Source organism: Schistocerca nitens, chromosome 2 (genome assembly GCF_023898315.1).
Source record: "Schistocerca nitens isolate TAMUIC-IGC-003100 chromosome 2, iqSchNite1.1, whole genome shotgun sequence".
NCBI classification, from domain to species: Eukaryota; Metazoa; Arthropoda; class Insecta; order Orthoptera; family Acrididae; genus Schistocerca; species Schistocerca nitens.
Genome location: NC_064615.1, coordinates 717,093,388 through 717,115,976, shown reverse-complemented (window position 1 = coordinate 717,115,976; position 22,589 = coordinate 717,093,388). Strand labels below are relative to the sequence as shown.

The 22,589-nt window shown below is 38.8% G+C and overlaps 1 protein-coding gene across 3 annotated transcripts in view; it reads left to right on the top strand.

Annotated features, from left to right (window-relative positions):
* Positions 1-22,589, top strand: part of LOC126236892 (protein timeless) — a 399,100-nt gene that overhangs the window by 196,207 nt on the left and 180,304 nt on the right. For all 3 annotated transcript variants that reach the window (XM_049946528.1, XM_049946529.1, XM_049946531.1), the window contains 2 exons: positions 405-588; positions 690-887. In XM_049946528.1, coding sequence (XP_049802485.1) covers positions 405-588; positions 690-887 — 382 coding nt within the window. The remainder of the gene's footprint in view (positions 1-404; positions 589-689; positions 888-22,589) is intronic.

Genomic DNA, 22,589 nt, shown 5'->3' with positions numbered 1-22,589 from the left:
TAGTAGTTGTAAAAAGGTCTCCTGGAGGTGCATTTAAACAAAGATTATGTAACATTCATTGTATGAGTCATTATCAACAGCTGACCTTCAGCAGTTTTGTATGTATTAATGTATTTACTGTCTAATATTGCTGTCACTGTATAGTGTTGTAATGATCTAACGTGTAATTGTAAAATTATTGTACAGTTATAAACTGACACTTCAAGTTCAGTACACAAGTTGTCAACTAATTAGATGTAGACATGAAAAAATAACTCTGCTCATAAAAAATTCACCACTTGTAAAAAAAAATCCTCTTTGTGTCCATATTATGATAGTTGGGTTTCTCTCCCACTTCGCTCTCCAGAATGACTATATGGAAAATAAGACTATTATGTGATTGTTTTTAATGTTTTTGTTTTCAGAGTGTTTGTGAAAGCAACAACACCAATAGAATGCTTATTTGCAGTGGATTCAGTATCAAAGACAGATGCTGGTCGCCTCACAATTTCCGAGGTAAACCAGTTACTCTTATCAGGAAAGGAAGCATTTGTGGATTCTCGAAGTACGAGGGCTGTTATCGACTTCATGAAAATATTACTTGAGAAGGTACTACAGAACTTATTATGATATAAGAGGTAATTTATTGTTTAGGAAACACATTAAATTAGTCCCTATTAATAAACACAACTGTTATTTTCAATTTGCAGAAGGAAAAGCTATCTGAAAGTGAATGTGAGAGCATCAATAATTGCTTACTCCTGCTGCGCAATATTCTACATATTCCAGAAACACGCATTAACCAATCATCTACAAACCATACCAGCATGCAAAATCAGATTCTGTGGAATATATTTGCACAGAATGTGGACAAGATTCTTATCCATCTTTTGACATGCGAGCAAAAGGTACTATTGGTATAGTATACTATAACTGAATTGTTATTATTATTTATTTGTCCTTGGATGACTTGCACAATGACATTGGACATGTTAATAGCAATACTAAAATGTGTTTATTAGTGCTTGGACTGGTGGAAATAAAGGCTTGTTTCAGCAAACTACTGAAAACTCGAAAATCAGAACAGAAACATTCTTATACAAAAATGCAGAAACTCGCTAGACAGAGTATTAAAAGAGCACACTGGTCATATTGGAGCACTGTAGATGTTGTAGAACTGGTATCAGGTAGTCATGAGACACTAGAATGTTGATGTAAATCTAGGCCGTGAAGTGGTGTGTTTGTGCCAGTCAGTTGTATGGACATAGTGCAGTAAGAGGGGTTAACATAAAGACAAGACAGAATGGCAGAAAGGAGCTATCATATTAGAACATGCCCATGACTGCACTGTGAATGTAGTTCTCTGATTTATTGGTGTACTAACACAGACTGTCCAACAATTCCACAAGGGAAGGCATATCACTTGCAGCCATGTAACACTATAAGAACGGAGGGCATAAAAAAAGTCCTGACAGGGGCCAGATAGAGCTATAGCTTGGTAACATCAGATTTTTGATGGGTTATGTATTATAAAATTTACAAAAATCCTTATCCATTATCTAGAAAAACATTATTAAAGGAAAAGGACAATCTGGTCCAGAAGTGAGTGTGGGACAATGGACCATCTACAGGTTGATAAACAAATTGTAGATAGAAGGAACTTTGTACGGATTTGTAGAATGTACAAAGTCAGAATAAAATATATGTTGGTTGCACTAGAAAATCAAAGAATGTACTCTACTTAAATCAGTTTCTTGAAGACTATTACATTACATAAAGAGAGTGAAATATTCAGAAGTGGGAAAGGAGTGAGGCAAGGTGACTCCATTTCAACAATACTATTTTCTTCAGCCTTGTAAGAGCTGTTTAAATAATCAAACTGGGATTAAGAAGGAATATATATATATATCTAAAAAGAAAGATGATGAGATTTACCAAACAAAAGCGCTGGCAGGTCGATAGACACACAAACAAACACAAATATACACACAAAATTGAAGCTTTCGCAACAAACTGTTGCCTCATCAGGAAAGAGGGGAAGGAGAGGGAAAGATGAAAGGATGTGGGTTTTAAGGGAGAGGATAAGGAGTCATTCCAATCCCGGGAGCGGAAAGACTTACCTTAGGGGGAAAAAAGGACAGGTATACACTCGCACACACACACATATCCATCCACACATACAGACACAAGCAGACATATTTAAAGACAACAAACAAACATATATATATATATATATATATATATATATATATATATATATATATATATATATATAAGATGATGAGACTTACCAAACAAAAGCGCTGGCAGGTCGATACACACACAAAAAAACACAAATATACACACAAAATTCTAGCTTTCGCAACCAACGGTTGCTTCGTCAGGAAAGAGGGAAGGAGAGGGAAAGATGAAAGGATGTGGGTTTTAAGGGAGAGGGTAAGGAGTCATTCCAATCCCGGGAGCGGAAAGACTTACCTTAGGGGGAAAAAAGGACAGGTATACACTCGCACACACACACATATCCATCCACACATACAGACACAAGCAGACATATTTAAAGACAAAGAGTTTGGGCAGAGATGTCAGTCGAGGTGGAAGAGTAGAGGCAAAGAAGTTGTTGAGAGACAGGTGAGGTATGAGTGGCGGCAACTGAAATTAGCGGAGATTGAGGCCTGGCGGATAACGAGAAGAGAGGATATACTGAAGGGCAAGTTCCCATCTCCGGAGTTCGGATTGGTTGGTGTTGGTGGGAAGTATCCAGATAACCCGGACGGTGTAACACTGTGCCAAGATGTGCTGGCTGTGCACCAAGGCATGTTTAGCCACAGGGTGATCCTCATTACCAACAAACACTGTCTGCCTGTGTCCATTCATGCGAATGGACAGTTTGTTGCTGGTCATTCCCACATAGAATGCATCACAGTGTAGGCAGGTCAGTTGGTAAATCACGTGGGTGCTTTCACACGTGGCTCTGCCTTTGATCGTGTACACCTTCCGGGTTACAGGACTGGAGTAGGTGGTGGTGGGAGGGTGCATGGGACAGGTTTTGCACCGGGGGCGGTTACAAGGATAGGAGCCAGAGGGTAGGGAAGGTGGTTTGGGGATTTCATGGGGATGAACTAACAGGTTACGAAGGTTAGGTGGACGGCGGAAAGACACTCTTGGCGAAGTGGGGAGGATTTCATGAGGATGGATCTCATTTCAGGGCAGGATTTGAGGAAGTCGTATCCCTGCTGGAGAGCCACATTCAGAGTCTGGTCCAGTCCCGGAAAGTATCCTGTCACAAGTGGGGCACTTTTGTGGTTCTTCTGTGGGGGATTCTGTGGGGGACCTTCCCTACCCTCTGGCTCCTATCCTTGTAACTGCCCCCGGTGCAAAACCTGTCCCATGCACCCTCCCACCACCACCTACTCCAGTCCTGTAACCCGGAAGGTGTACACGATCAAAGGCAGAGCCACGTGTGAAAGCACCCACGTGATTTACCAACTGACCTGCCTACACTGTGATGCATTCTATGTGGGAATGACCAGCAACAAACTGTCCATTCACATGAATGGACACAGGCAGACAGTGTTTGTTGGTAATGAGGATCACCCTGTGGCTAAACATGCCTTGGTGCACAGCCAGCACATCTTGGCACAGTGTTACACCGTCCGGGTTATCTGGATACTTCCCACCAACACCAACCAATCCGAACTCCGGAGATGGGAACTTGCCCTTCAGTATATCCTCTCTTCTCGTTATCCGCCAGGCCTCAATCTCCGCTAATTTCAGTTGCCGCCACTCATACCTCACCTGTCTCTCAACAACTTCTTTGCCTCTACTCTTCCACCTCGACTGACATCTCTGCCCAAACTCTTTGTCTTTAAATATGTCTGCTTGTGTCTGTATGTGTGGATGGATATGTGTGTGTGTGCGAGTGTATACCTGTCCTTTTTTCCCCCTAAGGTAAGTCTTTCCGCTCCCGGGATTGGAATGACTCCTTACCCTCTCCCTTAAAACCCACATCCTTTCATCTTTCCCTCTCCTTCCCTCTTTCCTGACGAAGCAACCGTTGGTTGCGAAAGCTAGAATTTTGTGTGTATATTTGTGTTTTTTTGTGTGTGTATCGACCTGCCAGCGCTTTTGTTTGGTAAGTCTCATCATCTTTCTTTTTAGATAATTTTTTCCACGTGGAATGTTTCCCTCTGTTATATATATATATATATATATATATATATATATATATATATATATATATATATATAACTGAAGGTAGTATAGGTAAAACTGTTATATATATATATATATATATATATATATATATATATATATATATATATATATATATATATATATATATATATAACAGTTTTACCTATACTACCTTCAGTTACAAGATGACATTTTTTGATTTGCTCTGAATACCAACAAACTTCAGCAAATGTTGAGTGTGGTGGGTGCTGGGAAGGGGAGCTGAACAGAACAAATATATCAGTATACCAGTAAATCAGTATGCCTGACCATTAAAGTGTGATCAAAATAATGTACAATCAGTATACTGATGACAAGATAGTTACAATTTTATGGCAACAGTTAGTTAGTACAATTACTTAGTACAAATAAAAACAACAAGCTGAAGGACACTCAAGACATGGGTTGATGACTTGATAGAAACTATTATGAAACTGAAGATGGACTGGACATATAGTAAGTCAAAAATGATGACAGGTGCTTGAAGGAGTTTGTGTGTTAGATTGTCTAGTACCTTCCGCCGCAGAAGTCGAACACGCGGCAGAACAAATGGACGTGGTCAGCCCATAGAGGGCTCCGCCTCCGCGGTGGCTATTCCGCGCAGCGTCTCTCGCGCAGCAAGGGTGCCACCACTAAGCCATGTGCAGACAGCGGCCAATAGCCGCTCCCTCCAGTTTCGTATATAGGGACCCGCTCTGCCCTAGTCCAGGCAGTCTGGTACTCGCTCTGGATTTTGTTTCTATCTTGGCGGTACTGCGTTCTGGTCATTGCTCGTTGTTGACATTTGCCTGGCTCTGGTTCCGAGTGGATTTATGTTTGGTGTTTGGTGTTGTGGTTTCCGCAAGTCTCCGTTGTTTATCTCTTCCTTGTTGTGTCGCTCATAGTCGGTCGTGGTCAGTTGTTGTCAGTTGTCATTGGTCTGTCATCCGACTCATCCTGTGTTTACCTATTGGTGCTTGCTCCACCACCGGTGGCTTCTCTGCCTGGCGGCTCCGATCCGCAGCCCAAGGTGTTCCCGCTGTTGATTGTGGTTACTACAGATTGCTCATGATAAGAAAAGACCTAGAAGAAGATCTAATGGAAGAAGGATGGATGACATAAAGAAACAAGGAATACAAAAATAGATACTAAAAGCTGAAGATTGTAAAGTATGGACAAGCCTGGAAGAGTACTGTATCCAGCAGTGCATGATAATTGGCTGCTGCTGCTGCCAGTGATGATGATGCATATTGTACAAACTATGCAGTCTTGCATTTCGTATAAAATTGATGTTTTTGAATAGCAACATATTCTCAACTACTAAATGATGAAAGGAGTTTAACTCCTTTTTTGTAGAGGAAACTGATGCCTTTAAAATAGGGCAAATCATGCCTGCTACATTAAATTAATAGGGCATTCAAAATTGTCTTACAAATATTAAATATTGAATATTTCCTTAAATAACATGTTTCTAAAAAGATGACTGATGTTACAGTAACCAAGAAAATGTCAATTTAAATTTTAACAATAAGAACCAGAAAAATTCAGATTGTAAATTAACTTTGGCATTTTAGGTAACTAATCTGTATAGTTAGAAGTAATATCAAGGCAAACAGTTCTACTCTACTTGTTCTACTCCTCTACATTTCACAGTGAGAAAACAAGTATCGTAGGTATACACTGGTGTGTCTATTTACTCTTAGTAACACTTTCATAGTTGTCATATTAATTCAGACAGTTGTAAAATTACAGGGAGAGAGAATGCCTGGCCAGTACTTACTTGCACATGGTTAAATTCCAAGTTCTGCCAATTGAAATACTTAAAATAATAAAAAAAACTATATCAAGTATAGTTTCACATGTTATTCACCAATAAGCATGTGTTCAATGCATGAGTTCCACTAAACTGGCTGAGTCTATGAAAAGACACAGAGGAACTGTCTGTCTTGATGACATGCATTACCCAGTTGTGCTCCACAGTATGGCTTAACCCTTTGTTGCCTGACGGTACTTAAAAGTACCAGTAAGTTTTGACTCTCATTATTTTCTTGTGGTGCAGTTTCGTGATCTGAGAGCCTGTCGGTACATAACAGTAACTCTGCTCTACTGTTTCATAGATGTTATTGTGCAATACATAGACCTCTCTGGCGGTCAGAGCTTGAAATTGTTTTTCGCGCGCTGCTGTGAAAACAGAAGATTGTATGTGCTTGTTTCCATGGTGTTGCCTGAATTTGTGTGCAGTTTATTGAAACTTCCGTTGAGTTTTCCATTGTACGTACTTACCTTCTTTGTTTTTTTATAATAGTTTGAAGCATTACGTTACAAGTGAATGAGATAAAGTGGAAAATATAAAGCGGACTTATTAGTACCGTCAGGTTGTGCGAACACTCTATTGTAGCAACAATGCGTTACCTCTCACTAGTTGTTCTGTCCACTTTTTCTCACACAGAAATCCGTAAATACATTTGCCTGTGGAACAATTAGAACAAACAGAACAGGTTTGCCAGGGAATTTACCTAAAGAAAAATGTCTAAACCGTGGGGAATAAAATCACAGAGAGTCATCTTTAGACCTAACAGTATTTCAAAGGAGGGAAAATAAAGTAGTGTATTTTGCGTCAAACTTCCATGGCACGGAACAGAGCGTAGTGACAAGAAAACAGAAAGATGGAACTAGTATGGCTATACCATGACCAGTTATTGCATGTGATTACAATAAACATATGTGTGGTGTGGATCATGCAGACAGATTACGTTCAATTTATGGTCTTGACAGGCGATCAAAGAAATGGTGGCACCGTCTCTTCTGGGGAGCAATAGAAATTGTTTTGGCAATGCTTACGTCATTTTCAGTGATCTACATGGGGCACTGCCACTGCTGGAATTCAGGAGCGCTGTGGCACTAGGGCTAATGAATAAACAGCAAGTGCCAAATCTCAGAAAGAGAAACTCTGGTAAAGATGAAATAACTCCCCCAAAGACAAGAAAGGATAACTTTTCTGTTCCGAAGAATGTACGTCTTGGCAACCGAGAAAACGATTTTGTAGTGTTCAGTTGTAAAAGAGGAAGATGAGAAATGTGTGCGGAAACTAAAATTCAGTCGAGACCACATTCTCAATGTAGTACATGGAAAGTGTATTTGTGCTGCAATGAGAAAAAGAACTGTTTCCTACAATTTCATGAGGTATCACTAACACTAAATATGTGATACGTATATACTGTCAAAAATGTATAGCTAAGTTACTAAGTATTGTGAAGTTGCTCTAGAATAAATTTATGCGAAATTTAAAAAATAATTCAGAAATATCATATTTCTGTTAATTAATTTTCTAATGTAAAAATATTTAATATTCATGTGGAATTAAGTACAAGTTATAAAAATTAGAGCATTTTTCTGCGCATATTGTGATTCTGTCCATGGAGTCTGACGATACTTCTGAGTACCAGGAGAGAAAAAAGTTGTGAAAAATAAAATAAAATTATACAAAAAATCCTACCGTCATTTGAGGCCACAATAGCATAAATTCCGCAAAGAAAATGTTAAAAAGTAAATTTTTTCTTATGTCAGGAAACAAAGGGTTAAGAGAAGTAAATATTTACTACACCACAGAGGCCATTTGGATCCCTCCATCAGGTACTAAGTACCTTGAACTCCTAAACTTAATATGCTTTAACAACCCCCTCCCACCCACTTTCCACCATTGACCAAATATCCCCCCCCCCCCCCCCCCAGATGTGGGCAAGTTAGTTGGAAAGTTAGTGTAGCATTTATGGAGATAATCAGCTTCAAAAGATAGATTTTCGAGCCAAGGCAGTAGAAAGTAGTGTGTTCCATTTATCACAAATGATGACTCTCTTATTGGCAGTTATTTTTGTTGGCTGTTTCACAATGAATATGTTTGTCATTACGAAGGAACCTTACAATGAGGTTGGTGGCAGACATTTTGTGATATCACCAGCTAATTTTGCGTGAAAATAGGGTCATTTACATAAGAAATATACATTTTAATTAGAACAATATTGTGAAAAGGAGAGTTGCTACTCACCATATAGCAGAGATGCTGACTTGCAGATAGGCACAACAAAAAGACTGTCACAAATTTAGCTTTTGCCCAGTAAGGCCTTCATCAAAATTAGAAGGAAAACACACCTACACCCACACCCACCCACACACCCACACACCCACCCACCCACCCACCCACCCACACACACACATACACACACACACACACCTCACACACGCATGACTGCAGGTTCAGGCAACTGAGGTCACACTGCGAGCTGCAGCACCAGTGCATGATGGGAGTGGCGACTGGGTGGGGGTAAGGAGATTTTAGTAATTTGGACAAAGTAGCATCATTGCCAGAAGAGTTACTACTTTTCAATGATGTTTTGATTTTTGTAATTGTTCTAATAGTTGATTCAGCAAAACTGACATCTGGTGGTGGAGGAACTCTAATAGATTTATTTTTCATGGCACATTCTTTTCTTCCTTCACTTTAAGCCACTATTAGAAAGAATTAATTGAATGATATCAATATGACATCATCTGTCTCACTGTCACTATTATCAAGAAGCTGAATTTCATTTGCCCTATTGAGTTTATTTATTTCATGTCTAATAATGTTTACCTTATTTGTTCTAGGAATTTTGATTTTCCTTTGTGAGTAAGATATGGTTTGTCCTTTCTTAATGAGACAGTGAAGAATTTTGCACTACTGCTTACCCCTTAAACTCCTGCTTAAGGCTAGCTCTCTTCTTTAAATAAAGGTGTGTCTCTTGACACAAAATACTTTGATTCCAATCATTACTCACCCTTTCCTTTGGATTCCACTTTAATTGTTCATGACATGTTGTAAAGGAAGAATGGGTTCATAACACTGTAAGAAATAAATTTGTTATTTGCTGTGTTTCCTTGGTAAATTGCTTCCCATTGTTCATTCTATAAATTTTCTCTGAATAGAGTAAATGAGTTATCACATGTTATTCTGTGAAATTGTACTTTCCTTTTCTTATCTGAACCTGGTCGATGAGGATGTCTTATTGCTGCCATTTTCCCGTCATGGTCAGATAAACCACTTATAATGAAGCTCACATCCATTTTGTGAAAGGCAGTAGAATTAAGAAAAAAATGAACAATTCTCTGTTGACCTATGTCCTTCTGGTTTTGTTGGGATGACATTGTGAAGAACAAGCCAAAAGTAGGCATAACTCCATATGCACTCTTGATAGAACTATCCCAGATGTCAATAAAATTCTTCAAGGTATGTAAGTGCATTGTCAATATGTGAAATTCTCCAATATTCCGGTCACTGTTGAAGTGACCTTCCTTAGGGGTTCAGCTAGTCTGCTGAATAAGAAAAAGTTCAATTGTTATGTACTAGTGGTAGAAACTGTTTTGTAAACTGATAGGGTATTGAGGATGAGAAGGAGAGGTGTTAGACATGCTTTATTTGTGTTTTTTTTTTTTTTTTTTTTTTTGTTTCTTGTCATTGGTGGAAATAGGTGGATGAGAAAACAGGCAACAGTCATGATGTAGCACCATTTACTTGCTGCCTGTTGCCAGCTGAGGCATGCCAGTAATCGCATGTCCCTGTGGCTACTGTGTTCTCATGTGTGGCTGTGTGAGTTGCTTTGTGAATGCTGTCATCCTGAAGTGCTGTTAATACTGGCAGCCGGGATGCTAGAGGTCTGTACCCATATTATGTATTTATTTTGGTGGGTTGCACAACTATTTCTAACACCTTTACAATCTTCCTCCTTAAGCTAAGTGACTGTTTAGCCAGTACACAAGGCTCTTGAAATGTTATCAGTTTCCTTCACTCATCTTTATGTTCCACCACCACTGACTTGGTGTGCTTGTGCTGTCTCAGATGAATGTATCTTTCATATTCAGATACCAATGTGCTAATCCCTCACCCTGTATCACTCACATACTCTAGTCCACACTTGTAGCCTATTTCATCGACTCCATCAGTATGTAGTTTGTCAATTGCATCTTTTGAGCCAGTAACAACTTTTATTTTGTTGGTGCTTCAGGAAATTGGCTTGACACCTGCTCAATGGAGAATTTTGCCAACACATTCAGTGACCCCTTGTAAATATGGTAATAGACCAATGTTTTGAACTTCCTTTTGCTCTTTCCTATTACCTTCTCACTTGTCACCATAGTTTTATCTATCATCTTCATCCCATAACCATTGGCTCTGGAGACAGACATGATCTTTTTTAACTCTGCCCTCAGATGTTCTTCATGACCAGTCCTGTGAGCCAATTTGGTGCAGAGGGGATTTCTTCTGCATAGGGTTGTGGTAGGAGGAGGAATGTAGGTACTTGTCCGTGCAAGTGGATTTTCTGGATACTCTGTGGGCAAGTTAACCATTAGGCTTTTGATAAACTTCCACATTTTCATAGTACATTTTATTTTGCTGTGCTGTTGATCAGGTGTTGGTGGAAGTTCTCTAGCTCGTCTTCTCCATGTGTTGAGTTGAAAATGGTATAACAAAGTACTGGAGCCAGCATTCAGGACACAACAGTAGATGCGCAGATAGCTAAATAGTAAGGCGACTGCTCGCAATAAGTGGGAAATCCAAGTCTGAGTCCCAGTCCGGCACAAATATTTATTGCTGTCATTCCATTCTACAGCCGATGTTTGTCATTATTTGCAATTGTGAATTCATTTCATGTATTTCACAATGGCTGTAGTCGCTGCAGTACCTGTTCCTTTGGACATGCATGCATATTCAAAGGAACTTTGATTGTAATCAGAATAACACAGGCATTGAAATATCGTATTTATCTGCTGATACTACACAAGTGACTTTCAAATACATCTGTCCTGTCCAAAGGAAGTTTTGCATCATAATCAGAATAACACAGGCACTGCAATATCATAATATGAATGTGATCAATGCTTTCCCGAAACAAAGCTTTACTGGCTTGTATACAGATATCCCTCACCTTGTTCAGTTTTATGTAGAACATTAACCATAAAAATTTTTGGGCTACACTAGTGGTGTTGCATCTCTTCAAGAAGAAGTGATCATTCAGCAGTTTACCTCTTCTTAGTCACAGTGATTCAAGCTGCCTGGTTTTTCAATAGATTCCCTTTAGGTTAGTTAAATGTAAGCAAAGGTTTCCACAGACCTTGTCACTGTAAATAAAATTTTTCACAATTTGTGATTGCATTGTTGATATGTAAAATTCTCCAACATTTCAGCCACTGTTACAAATGGCTTTCCTCCGGGGTTGAGCTAGACTACTGAATGAGAAAAACTTTCTTATATAGTAGTGGAAGAAACTGTTTTTAAAGCATGATAGGATATTGAGGATGAGGAGGATGGGTGTTAGATGTGCTCTATTGGTGTTTGCATTATTTCTTGTCATTGGTACAAATAGGTAGATGAGAAAACAAGCAGCAGTTGCAATGTAGTGCTGTTTACCTGCTGCCTGTTGCTGGCAGAGGCATTTCAGTATTCTGTGTCCCTGCGGCCATTCTGGTCTCTTGCACACCTGCGTCAGTTGCTTTGTGAACAGTGTCATCAAATTACAATATATAAAAATTATATATCATTTATTAATTAATTATTCTCTTTGTTTTGGATTTATTGATTTAATTAAAGTTCAGTTTGAGTTTGAGTTTTAGATTCTTGGATATCATTATTCATTTATATTTAAAGCACACTGTTATGATTAGTTAATGATGTTATCTAAATTTATGTGACAGTGTATTAAGTTTGCTGGAATTTGCTGTGCAGCTCTCTGCAGAATCTGGTAGTTTGCTCAGTGATGCTGCTGCAAGTGAACTTTGTAGCTATTATTTGATCTCCATAGAGTGAACAGAATCTGTATATGTGCAGTTAAATGCTATGTGTGCAGTTACAGAATGTTTGATGAAAAGTGGATGATAGCTGCCAAGTTATGAATCACTTAAGACATCAGAAAAGTTGATAATATTTCCCAAAAGAAATTATGATTTTGGGATGAGGTTCTCATTTTACACCCTTTAACAATCAATCTGGATGATCTACCTGTCATAGTATGCTGTTGTAACTATGAATATGTGTTTTTACCAAATAAAATAATAATATACCTTTTAAGCACTAACCAAGAAATATTCTTTGAAATAGGAGTACACATTGTCACATTTGAAGAAATTACTGACAATATTTCATCATTGATGCTAACCTAACTTCCATGAATCAAAACAATCAGTATTGGCAGCTGCTAACAATGCTTTTCACACAAAAGATGCTAGTTGTGATAAATGTGTGTACTCATAAGCACATTGCATTAACATGGGTAGATGTTCCATTCACAGAGTAATGCTGCTAGCCAGGTAGTGCCTCTATCTCTCGCAGCTATTTCAATTATGTTCATTTATATCTTGAGTTATAAAATTTACAATCACTGTGTATGATATACTACAATGCCCCTCGTATGAGTGAAATTTTGATAAATTAACATTTTGTGGTCGCTAAGGTTTTTGTCACCTTTAAGTTCATGCTTTGTGTTAGGTGTTATTACTGAATGTAATTCAAGTAGCTGTGTACAACAATTATTCCTGCAGGATTGGGTAACCAGTAATAGCATGCTATGTCTTTATCAATAAGATTTAAAATATTTGCACTAGTCACTTTGTTTACAGCTTATGGGATAGTATTGCTGTGGACGTTTAATTAACAAAGGAGTTTCCCATATGGGTGAGGGTTCCAAGGGAAACCATGGAAAAGCTGGAACATAGCTCATTTAACACTGTTCCACATTCACCAATTCACAAAGGAGTACGAGTTCAGTTGGTTACATATGTTTGAAATTTATTGACAAATTTGAAAAGTTTTAGTTACTGTAATTATATTAGTTTGAGTAATTTGTAAAAGAATAAATGATAAGTATGATGGTACCCAATGGTAATTTCTTTTTCCTGCATGGCGAGGTTAGAAACTGTTTATGGTCACTTGCTCCTGTGCATACACCAAACCTCTAGGAAACAGCCACGCGGGGTAGCTGCGCGGTCTAAGGCGCCTTGTCCTGGTCCGTGCAGCTCCCCCCTGTCGGAGGTTCGAGTCCTCCCTCACGCATGCGTGTGTTGTCCTTAGTGTAAGTTAGTTTAAGTAGTGTGTAAGCATAGGGACCAATGACCTCAGCAGTTTGGTCCCACAAGACCTTACCACAAGTTTCCAAAACAAGGAAACAAACAAACATTCCTATAAGTCCATAACAGGCTGATTTTACCAAGTGAATGAACCACAAACAAGCATGGGATGTAGCAAAATTGGCATAGCAATACAACAGTTCCAGATCATTAAGATCTCAAGATTGGAAACAGGCTAACTCTACTTGGATGTCCAGTGGTATGATACAAACAGCTACAGAGGAGGCAAGGAATAAGCCACACCATTGAGCCCAGGACACAGGCTCAGTGGCAAATATTTGGCATCGGTTAGTGCCACGTGACATATATTTCTCAGCTGTGGCTCCCTTTATGGCATGGCCTGCTGATGTTGCTCACCACCTTAGTAACTCTGAAATGTCCAAGTCTGTGCTAAGTGAGGAATCCGAATCACTGTTGGATACGAAAGTAGTAATACAGTTTGTACATATTGTTACACTCAAGTACGAAAAACAGTTTGAATCTGGTATTGGTTTAAAGGTTTTGGTGGAATCAGGTATATAATAACAAGAACACATGAAAACAAAATATCAGTTTGCATAATAAGTTTAACTGATGTTGCCATGGCATCATGTTTATGGTACACGATAGGTGGAAAAGTTGTGAGTGTGAAGTCAAAAGGAGTCCTTCTTGATGCTAGAACAGATGTAGATGGTGGGACAGAAAAGAAACAGGTTTAATTCACAGATGGGAAGGACCCAGGATCGGACTCTCTTAGCACCATGTTTGAGATGATGACATGTGAACATGAAACATATGCCTGTGAATATATGTAAGTACTTATTTATCTAAAAACAAAGATGATGTAACTTACCAAACAAAAGCGTTGGCATGTTGATAGACACACAAACAAATACAAACACACACACAAAATTCAAGCTTTCGCAACCAATGGTTGCTTCATCAGGAAAGAGGGAAGGAGAGGGAAAGACGACAGGATGTGGGTTTTAAGGGAGAGGGTAAGGAGTCATTCCAATCCCAGGAGTGGAAAGACTTACCTTAGGGAGAAAAAAGGACAGGTATACACTCGCGCGCACACACACACACACACACACACATATCCATCCGCACATATACAGACACAAGCAGACATTTACTTATTTAAGGTTATTTATCTGTAAACGACAATATTATAAAAATGACAGATTGCCACTCACTATACACTATGTGATCAAAAGTATCTGGACACCTGCAAAAGAAGAGAAGCAAAAAGACTATGGGTGTATTGGTGGAGCAGGAGGAGGAAGCTACGTAGTGTTGGAGTGGGAGCAGGGAAGGGCTAGGTGGGTGGTGGACAGTGACTAACGTATATTGAGGCCAGAAGGGTTATGGCAACAAAGGATATATTGCAGGGAAAGAACTCACCTGTGCAATTCCAAAAAAGCTGGTGTTGGTAGGAAGGAGAACATTGTGTTGGTCAATGTGCTCAGCAACTGAGTGGTCCAGCTGTTTCTGGCACACAGCTTGTCATGGCCATTCATAGAGAGAGGCAGTTTCTTATCCCATCCTGGATTTTCCATTATTTGATTTTACTGTAAAACAGTGAGGTTAGTAGAAACAGTTTATTCATTTCTGATCTGTGCTGAATTTTGGGATTTAGAAGAGTTATTTTAACGGAGTAGCTGAGCCTGAATTGAGAGTTATGACTACAGACATCCAATCACCAGTAACTTGTGTACTGTGGAGGACCGTATCAACAATCACTGGTTGATCTTGGTACACTCCAGGTATCCCATATTCATCACAGTGTTACATGCACTTGTGGACATCTTGGTGACAATAATATTTAATGCATAGTCCAAAGATCAAGTGACATTCCACAGTTTAACAGCAAATTTTCACAGTTTGTGCATAGCCACTACATTAATTCACACATGAACCTGCAGATGCGTGTGTTCATGAGCTCTCTACTCTTCCACATAATACCTTAAAACACTTCATATGAAGTTCGTTACTAGTAGTTATAGCTTGTCATTTTTTCCAATAGACTTTGATAATAGAAAGTTTCATGCATCTTTTATTACAAAACAATTGATATGATTACTGCCCCCGAAGCTGATCGAATTCAGTTCAGCGATTAGTTAGATCATTGATACCACACCCAACAACAATAATCTGAAGCCCAGTGAAATACCTCTGAAGTAGGATGGGACATTTCGAGAGCATAAAACATCACAATGACCTCAAGACTCGCCCCATCTTGTTACAAACCATGTACATGAATTTAAAGTGCCTCAGCCATGGAATACATGGGAATCCTAATCAGTGTAGGAATTGTATCCATGGTGGCTCATTTTCAATTGGGAATTATTACATTAATTGAATTGCAGAAGGCTGTCTTCAACAAAACTTCTTAAAACTATCAAACCATTTGACTAAATTAAACTGAGTAACTTTAATACTGTTATATCATCATTATTAACAGCTTTTACTGATCAGTAATGAAAAATCAGAAAATCATTATTATTTACAACATATCACAACATTTGAATCAATTAATGAATGATATGCTGCCAGGAAGAAATGTCATTAATCCATATTCAGACATACACACTAATAATATGTCTCGATTTGCATGTATTTGTATATTACACATACAATAACTGCTGAAAATTTAAAGAAAACGTGTCACATTATAACTAACACAATATATTTATACAAAAAAATGTCTGCTTGTGTCTGTATATGTGCAGATGGATATGTGTATGTGTGCGAGTGTATACCTGTCCTTTTTTCCCCCCCAAGGTAAGTCTTTCCGCTCCCGGGATTGGAATGACTCCTTACCCTCTCCCTTAAAACCCGCATCCTTTCGTCTTTCCCTCTCCTTCGCTCTTTCCTGATGAAGCAACCGTGGGTTGTGAAAGCTTGAATTTTGTGTGTGTGTTTGTGTTTGTTAGTGTCTCTATCAACATACCAACGCTTTCGTTTGGTAAGTTATATCATCTTTGTTTTTAGACAATATATTTATAATTACATATGACAGTCATATGTATGCCTTAGGATAAGGCATGTCACTTCTTCTCTTCCTTCAAGCATAGAACTTTTTAAGCTCTTGATGTGGGTACAACTAGGAGTGGACTGCATTATGGACTGGTTGATGGTTTTGTTAAATCTCACTTGAGCACCCTCTGTATCTCTTCATCCACTGATCGACATTATCTCCATGGAATTGAACAAAAGTTGTGGCAGTATGTTTGATGAGGTAAAACATCTAAATCACAGGTATCTCCTTTCATCATTTCTGGTTTTCCTCAAACACTTTATAGTTTTGGTTCAGGAGGTCAGGCAATTGTTTCCTTTCCTCAAGTGTAAAGTGGTCTGGCTCAGTTGACTTTTGTTATAGTTGGTCTGACAATCTGAGCACATTCATTACCTTTACTGGAAAAATGTGAGTTCATTGGCTCTGCTTCACTATTGATTTTATCCTTACCCCTCAGCAGTACTTACTGTGATTACCCTTCTTCTGTATCAAATCTACTTGAGCCACTGCTCTGTTGGTCCAAAAAGAACCTTCCTCATGGCTAAGTCAATCTGTTTGACCCTCTGCCAGATCCCCTCTAGGCCTAGAATACATTTGACTACCAATTTATTTATCACTAGGTATGCAGATTTAATTGCTGCATTTTCCAACTCTCCAATATGTCTGTATTCTTATAGGCTATGATTGTATGTCTATAGGTCCAATAATTTTGACAGTTGTGAACTAGAAAACTGGGTAACTGGGTCCTTTGTGATATTTTCTGGAAGAAGCTGCCTGATACAACATTCACCAATGCTCTAGTATCTAGTGCAACTGTAACTGGTGTATCCTCCACTGTCGCCTGAATGGCTGATATCAGTGCTGGGGGATATTCTCTCTTACATTCATTAACATTTGCACAGAGTTCCTCCCAGATGTTCTCTCCATCATTATATCAAAAGAACTGAACGGCAGGCTCAAAGTCCCTATTGAAATCCATGACCAATCTCTGGGCACAACCCGGTCGAGTCTAGTTTAACACATAATAATTATTAGAATGAACAGCTTTGACTTCCATCATTACTAGTGATTGTTTTCAGCAATTATTATTTGTAGGTAGCAGCTGATGTGACTGATTATGATAAGCTGACTGATCGCACTGGTGTAAAACCTGGATTGTATCTCCTTTCCGATCTTCTGCCTACCTTGTTTAGGACAGTGATTGCAACCATTCCCATTTTGTCTTTAGTTATTAAGAGGAGCGTTCAATAAGTAATGCAACACATTTTTTTCTGTTGGCCAATTTCAGTTGAAAAAATGTGGAATTAGTTGTGGAACATCATGGAACAATCCCAATTCAGCTCTTATAGCTTCACGAAGTTCTGATTGGTGATGAAGCTATATGTGGCATTCAAAATGGTGACTGTAATGTCACTGTGTTTCTTTTGGTGGAAAACAAGAGCATCGCAGATATTCATTGACACTTGCAGAACATCCAAGTGGAACTGGCAGTAAACAAAGGCACAATGAGTCGTTGGTTGAGGCATCTGTCACTATTCCAACAAGATCTCACAAACCTGTACAGTCTCCTGTGTGCAGCCAGCTTTGCACAGCTGTGACTTCTGCAGTGTTGGAACAGGAGGACACTCTCACTCAAGGTGGTTGACAGATCACAGTCCAACACCTCATTGCACAGCTGGACATCTGTTGGTAGTGCTGACATACTCGTCCAACAGTTGGGGTACTCTAAGGTGTTTGCCTACTGGGTTCCTCAGCAGCTGTTGGAAGACTATGAAGAGCAAGGAAGGAACATCTGCACAGAGTTGCTTGCACCTTTTGAGGCTGATCATGACAACTTTTTTTCGAACATCATCAGAGGCGATGTAATGTGGGTTCATCACTTTGAACCGGAAACAAAATGCCAATCCATGGAGTGGTGCCACACTGCCTCTCCTACAAAGAAAAACTTCAAAGTCGCACCCTCAGTCAGTAAGTCATGGTGACAGTTTCTGGGACTGTGAAGGTTCTGTTCTGTTTGATGTCCTCCCTCATGGTGCAAAGGTTAACTTGGAATGTATTTCGCTACTCTCAGGAAATTTAAGAAATAACTTCAGTGTGTCTGTCACCACAAAATGAAAACAAACTTCTCTTTCTTCACGACAGTGCAAGACCTCACACAAGTCTGTGCACCCAAGAGGAGGTCACTGTTATTCCTCATTTGCTCTACAGCAGACATCTCACACCTTCCGACTTCCATCAGTTTGGCTCAGTGAGGGATGCTCTTTTGTGGGAAGCAGTATGTGGTTGATGGATGATGGTTGTTGCAGCAAGATGTTGGCTGTGATGTTGACCAGTTGAGGGGCACCATGTGTACATAGAGACTCTCCCAGTCAGTTGGTGTAAGGCCATCATATTGAATAGAAATTATGTTGAAAAATAGGGTTTTTTAGCCAAAAGAGTTGGGGAATTGTGTGGTGTATTGGAATTGTGAATAAAACCAAGCTGCTTTCAGGAAAAATGTGTAGCATTACTTACTGAATGCCCCTAGTGTGTTGTCCATTATTGTAATTGTGTTGCATCAGCCAACTAGCAGTTGTTTCATGCACATGTTGGTTATTTGTGTGAGTGTTATGTGGAGTAACACCGTGTACACAAAAGTTACTTTGTCCTCTTCACAATTTTATGTCCTGCTGTATTAAACAGATGGAGTCAAGTACAGATATAAATCCTTCCAAACTGTCTTCTAAAGTGTGTAATAGTTTCTTAAGGATTGCAGCGGGTAGTTTTGCTTTTAGAATCTGAAGTATATCCTTCTGAGTAATAGACTCACACCAGTATCTTGCTTCTTTCAAACATTTTTCAAAATATTGCTACACGCCATCGGTTTTGAAAGAGAAGGGCTCCAGATTGAATAATTCCTTCCTCAGGCATTTATAGCTTCCATGAGACCAATATTTGGCTAGGAATGCCTGTTCAGACTGTTCATATGTTTTACACGAGTCCATCATGTCCATAGTCCATGATGCACCATCTCCTTGGATATAGCCTCACACATAGTTAATCTTTTGGGCTTCAATCCAGGATCCTGGTAATGCTCTTCTAAATCCTCATATGAAATTGACAGGGTCTACAGTTTCCACATCTGGTGAGAATGGCTGAAACTGTCTATGTTTTAGGACTTTCTCTTGCACAGTAGTATAAAGATTTATTGACAAATGAACAGTGTGCACAGAAAATAAATTCTTATTATGCATCTGATATGCAGACACGCATTACCATATTCAAATCTGATGCTTGAGGTCTGTTGTCTCTCCTCCTTGTGCAATTTGATTGGACAGTCTTTTATTGCCTTTGGTCCTCTTCTAAGTCTTGCATAAATGTTTCAGTGTACTGGACCATCTTTGCCCACCACTGTAAGATCCCAATTTGTCTTTCACATCTTGCAGATATAGTTTAATTTAATTAGGTTGGGGTAAATTATCAACCAAAGTATTTTCTGCTGCCTCTTTAAAACGTTTATTAACACAGTGAATAATTCTTTGTTCCTTAGCCTGCACCCACCCATTGAATTTGCTCAAAAACTTTACTTGATGCTCTTCAAACTTTTTTGGAGTTGATGCAGCTGGTTCTACTACTTCCTGAACTTCCCTGACAGGGTGAACTTTTAATTTCTGATCTTGTTGCCTTTTGAACTGTGCACATGTCTTTACCACACCACAGATTACTTCACTAATAAAACATATAATGATACTTAATTTGAATACTCTCCTAGTACTAACACATGCTTATTCTAAGCACTTCAGGGAAAGAATGAACACCAGTTATGTACCATCACAACTCCTGAAGCCTCTGCACAGAAAATAGTGGAAATATGGAAAAATTATGTATCTTCTTCTATTAGTGAAGAGAATAAAAGTGATCAAAGTGGCACAGGTGAGCGAGAACACAAGATTATTATATGTACTTGCCTGTGCACCGTCCTCTAACAATGCAAAATTCTGATGTGGTGGAACTGAACTGCTCTGCTGCAAATACCAGACTCCACAAAACCTATCTGTGAAACAAAATACAACACATTGACTAGAATACAATGCAAGATATTATAATACAGTTTAACAATTAAAAGATTTGTAATTTTTTCAGTCACTGTTGATGACACATATGATATATAAATTAAAACATATTTCATTTATTGTCTTTGTTTTGGATTAATTGATTTAATTACAGTTCAGTTACAGTTTGAGTTGTAGATTCTTGGGTATTATTATTTATACATTATTTAAAGCACACTGGTATAGTTAGTTAATGACGTTATCCAAATTCATCTCACAACACATTAAGTTTTCTGGAATACACCATGCAGCTCTCTGCAGAATCTTGTAGTATGCTCAGGGATCGTGCTGTAAGTGAACTTTGTAGCTGGAAGCTAGCAATGAATGTTATTCAATCTCCTTAGACTGAATTGAATCTGTATGTTTTTAATTACAGAATATTTGATTAAAAGTGGATAATAGCTGTCCAATTATTTAGCAATTAAAACATCAGAAAAGTTTATGTTATTTCCTGTAAGAAATCATGACCTTGCATGCAGGTTCTCACTTTACATCCATTAACTATTGATCTGAACAATCTGTGCATTTTAGTATGCTGTTGTAATGATGAATTTCTAGTTTTACCTAATAAAATGATAATGTACCTTTCAAACATTAATCAAAGTATGTTCTTGAAACAGGAGTCACTTTCTCATATATGAAATTATGCTGACAGTGTCCACCTTCGTAGCGTAGCTGTAGCGTTACCACCAGCACACAGGGGGCCTGGGTTTGATTCCTGGCAGGGGTCTGGGTGTTGTGTGTCCTTCATCATCATTTTCATAATCATTGACTCGCAAGTCTCCGAAGTGGCGTCAACTAAAAAGGACTTGCAATATGGCGGCCGAAGTCCCCCGAAAGGGGCCTCCCGGACAACAGTGCCATCCGATCTTTTTTTGTAATTTGTTTGATGCTAATCTAATTTTCTGCAAATCGAAAACTCAGTAATGGCAGCTGCCAACAATTCTTTATCACACAAAAGAGACTTCTCATGATACATATACGTACTCATCAGAGCTTTCAGATAAAAGTGAGTTCGCATTGCATTAACATGGGTGGTAATATTCTGTTCATGGAGTAACCCTGCAAAACAAGAAGTGTCTAGTTCTCTTACAGCTATTTCGGTGAAGTTCATTTATATATTGAGTAATATTTCTTCTATTACAAAACATATTATTGTTGCCAAGTCTTTCATTTACAGGATGGTAAAATTTACAATAACAATGTATGATACACTACAATGTAGCACTGCCACTGCTGGGAGCCAAATCCTAGATGTCTGTACTGATCTTCTCTATTCATGTTGGTGGGTTGCTTTGCTATTTCTATTGTCTCTCTAACCTTCCTCCTCCAGGTAATGTAGTGTTTCACCAGTACGCAAGCTTCTCAAAATATTATCAGTTTCCTGCACTCATCCTGGTGTTCCACCACTGCTGACTTGATGCACTGTCTCAGATGAATGTATCTTTCATATTTATATATTTGTTTGCTAATTGGTCACCCTGTCTCACCTACATACACTACTCCACACTCATAGCCTATTTCGTAACCTCCTGCAATATTTAGCTTGTCAACTACATCTTTTGTTGAGCCAAGAACACCTTTTATTTTGTCGGTGCTTCATGAAATTGGTTTCTCATGTGCTTGTTGAAGAATTTAGCCCACACACTCAGTGACCCTTGTACTTATGGTAATAGAACAATGTTTTGTACTCCCTTCTGATCTTTCCTATTACTCTCATCCTCTGTCTACATAGTTTTATCTGTTAGCTTCATTCCATTACCGTTGTTTCTATAGATGGACCTGAGGTTTTGTAGTTTTGCCATCAGATGTTCTTCATTGTCGATCCTGTGATCTTTTGATTAAAACATACAGGGTGCATTCTTCTGCGCTGGGTGATGATGGGAGGGGGCATGCAGGTACCTGTCGGTGCTGGTGGATTTTCTGTGCATGATGTCGTTAAGTTTACCATCAGGCTTTTGGTAAAGTTTCATGTTGAGGAAAGGCAGCACCATATTCTTTTATATTCCTTAGTAAATTGCATTTTGCTGAGGTGTCAGTGAAAGTACCATACCTAAGCAACCTGTCAACATGAATAGAGAAGATAAGTGCATCCAGTATTTTGGCTGCCAGCTGTAACAGCACTATGGGATGACAGTATTAGCAAAGCAACCCAC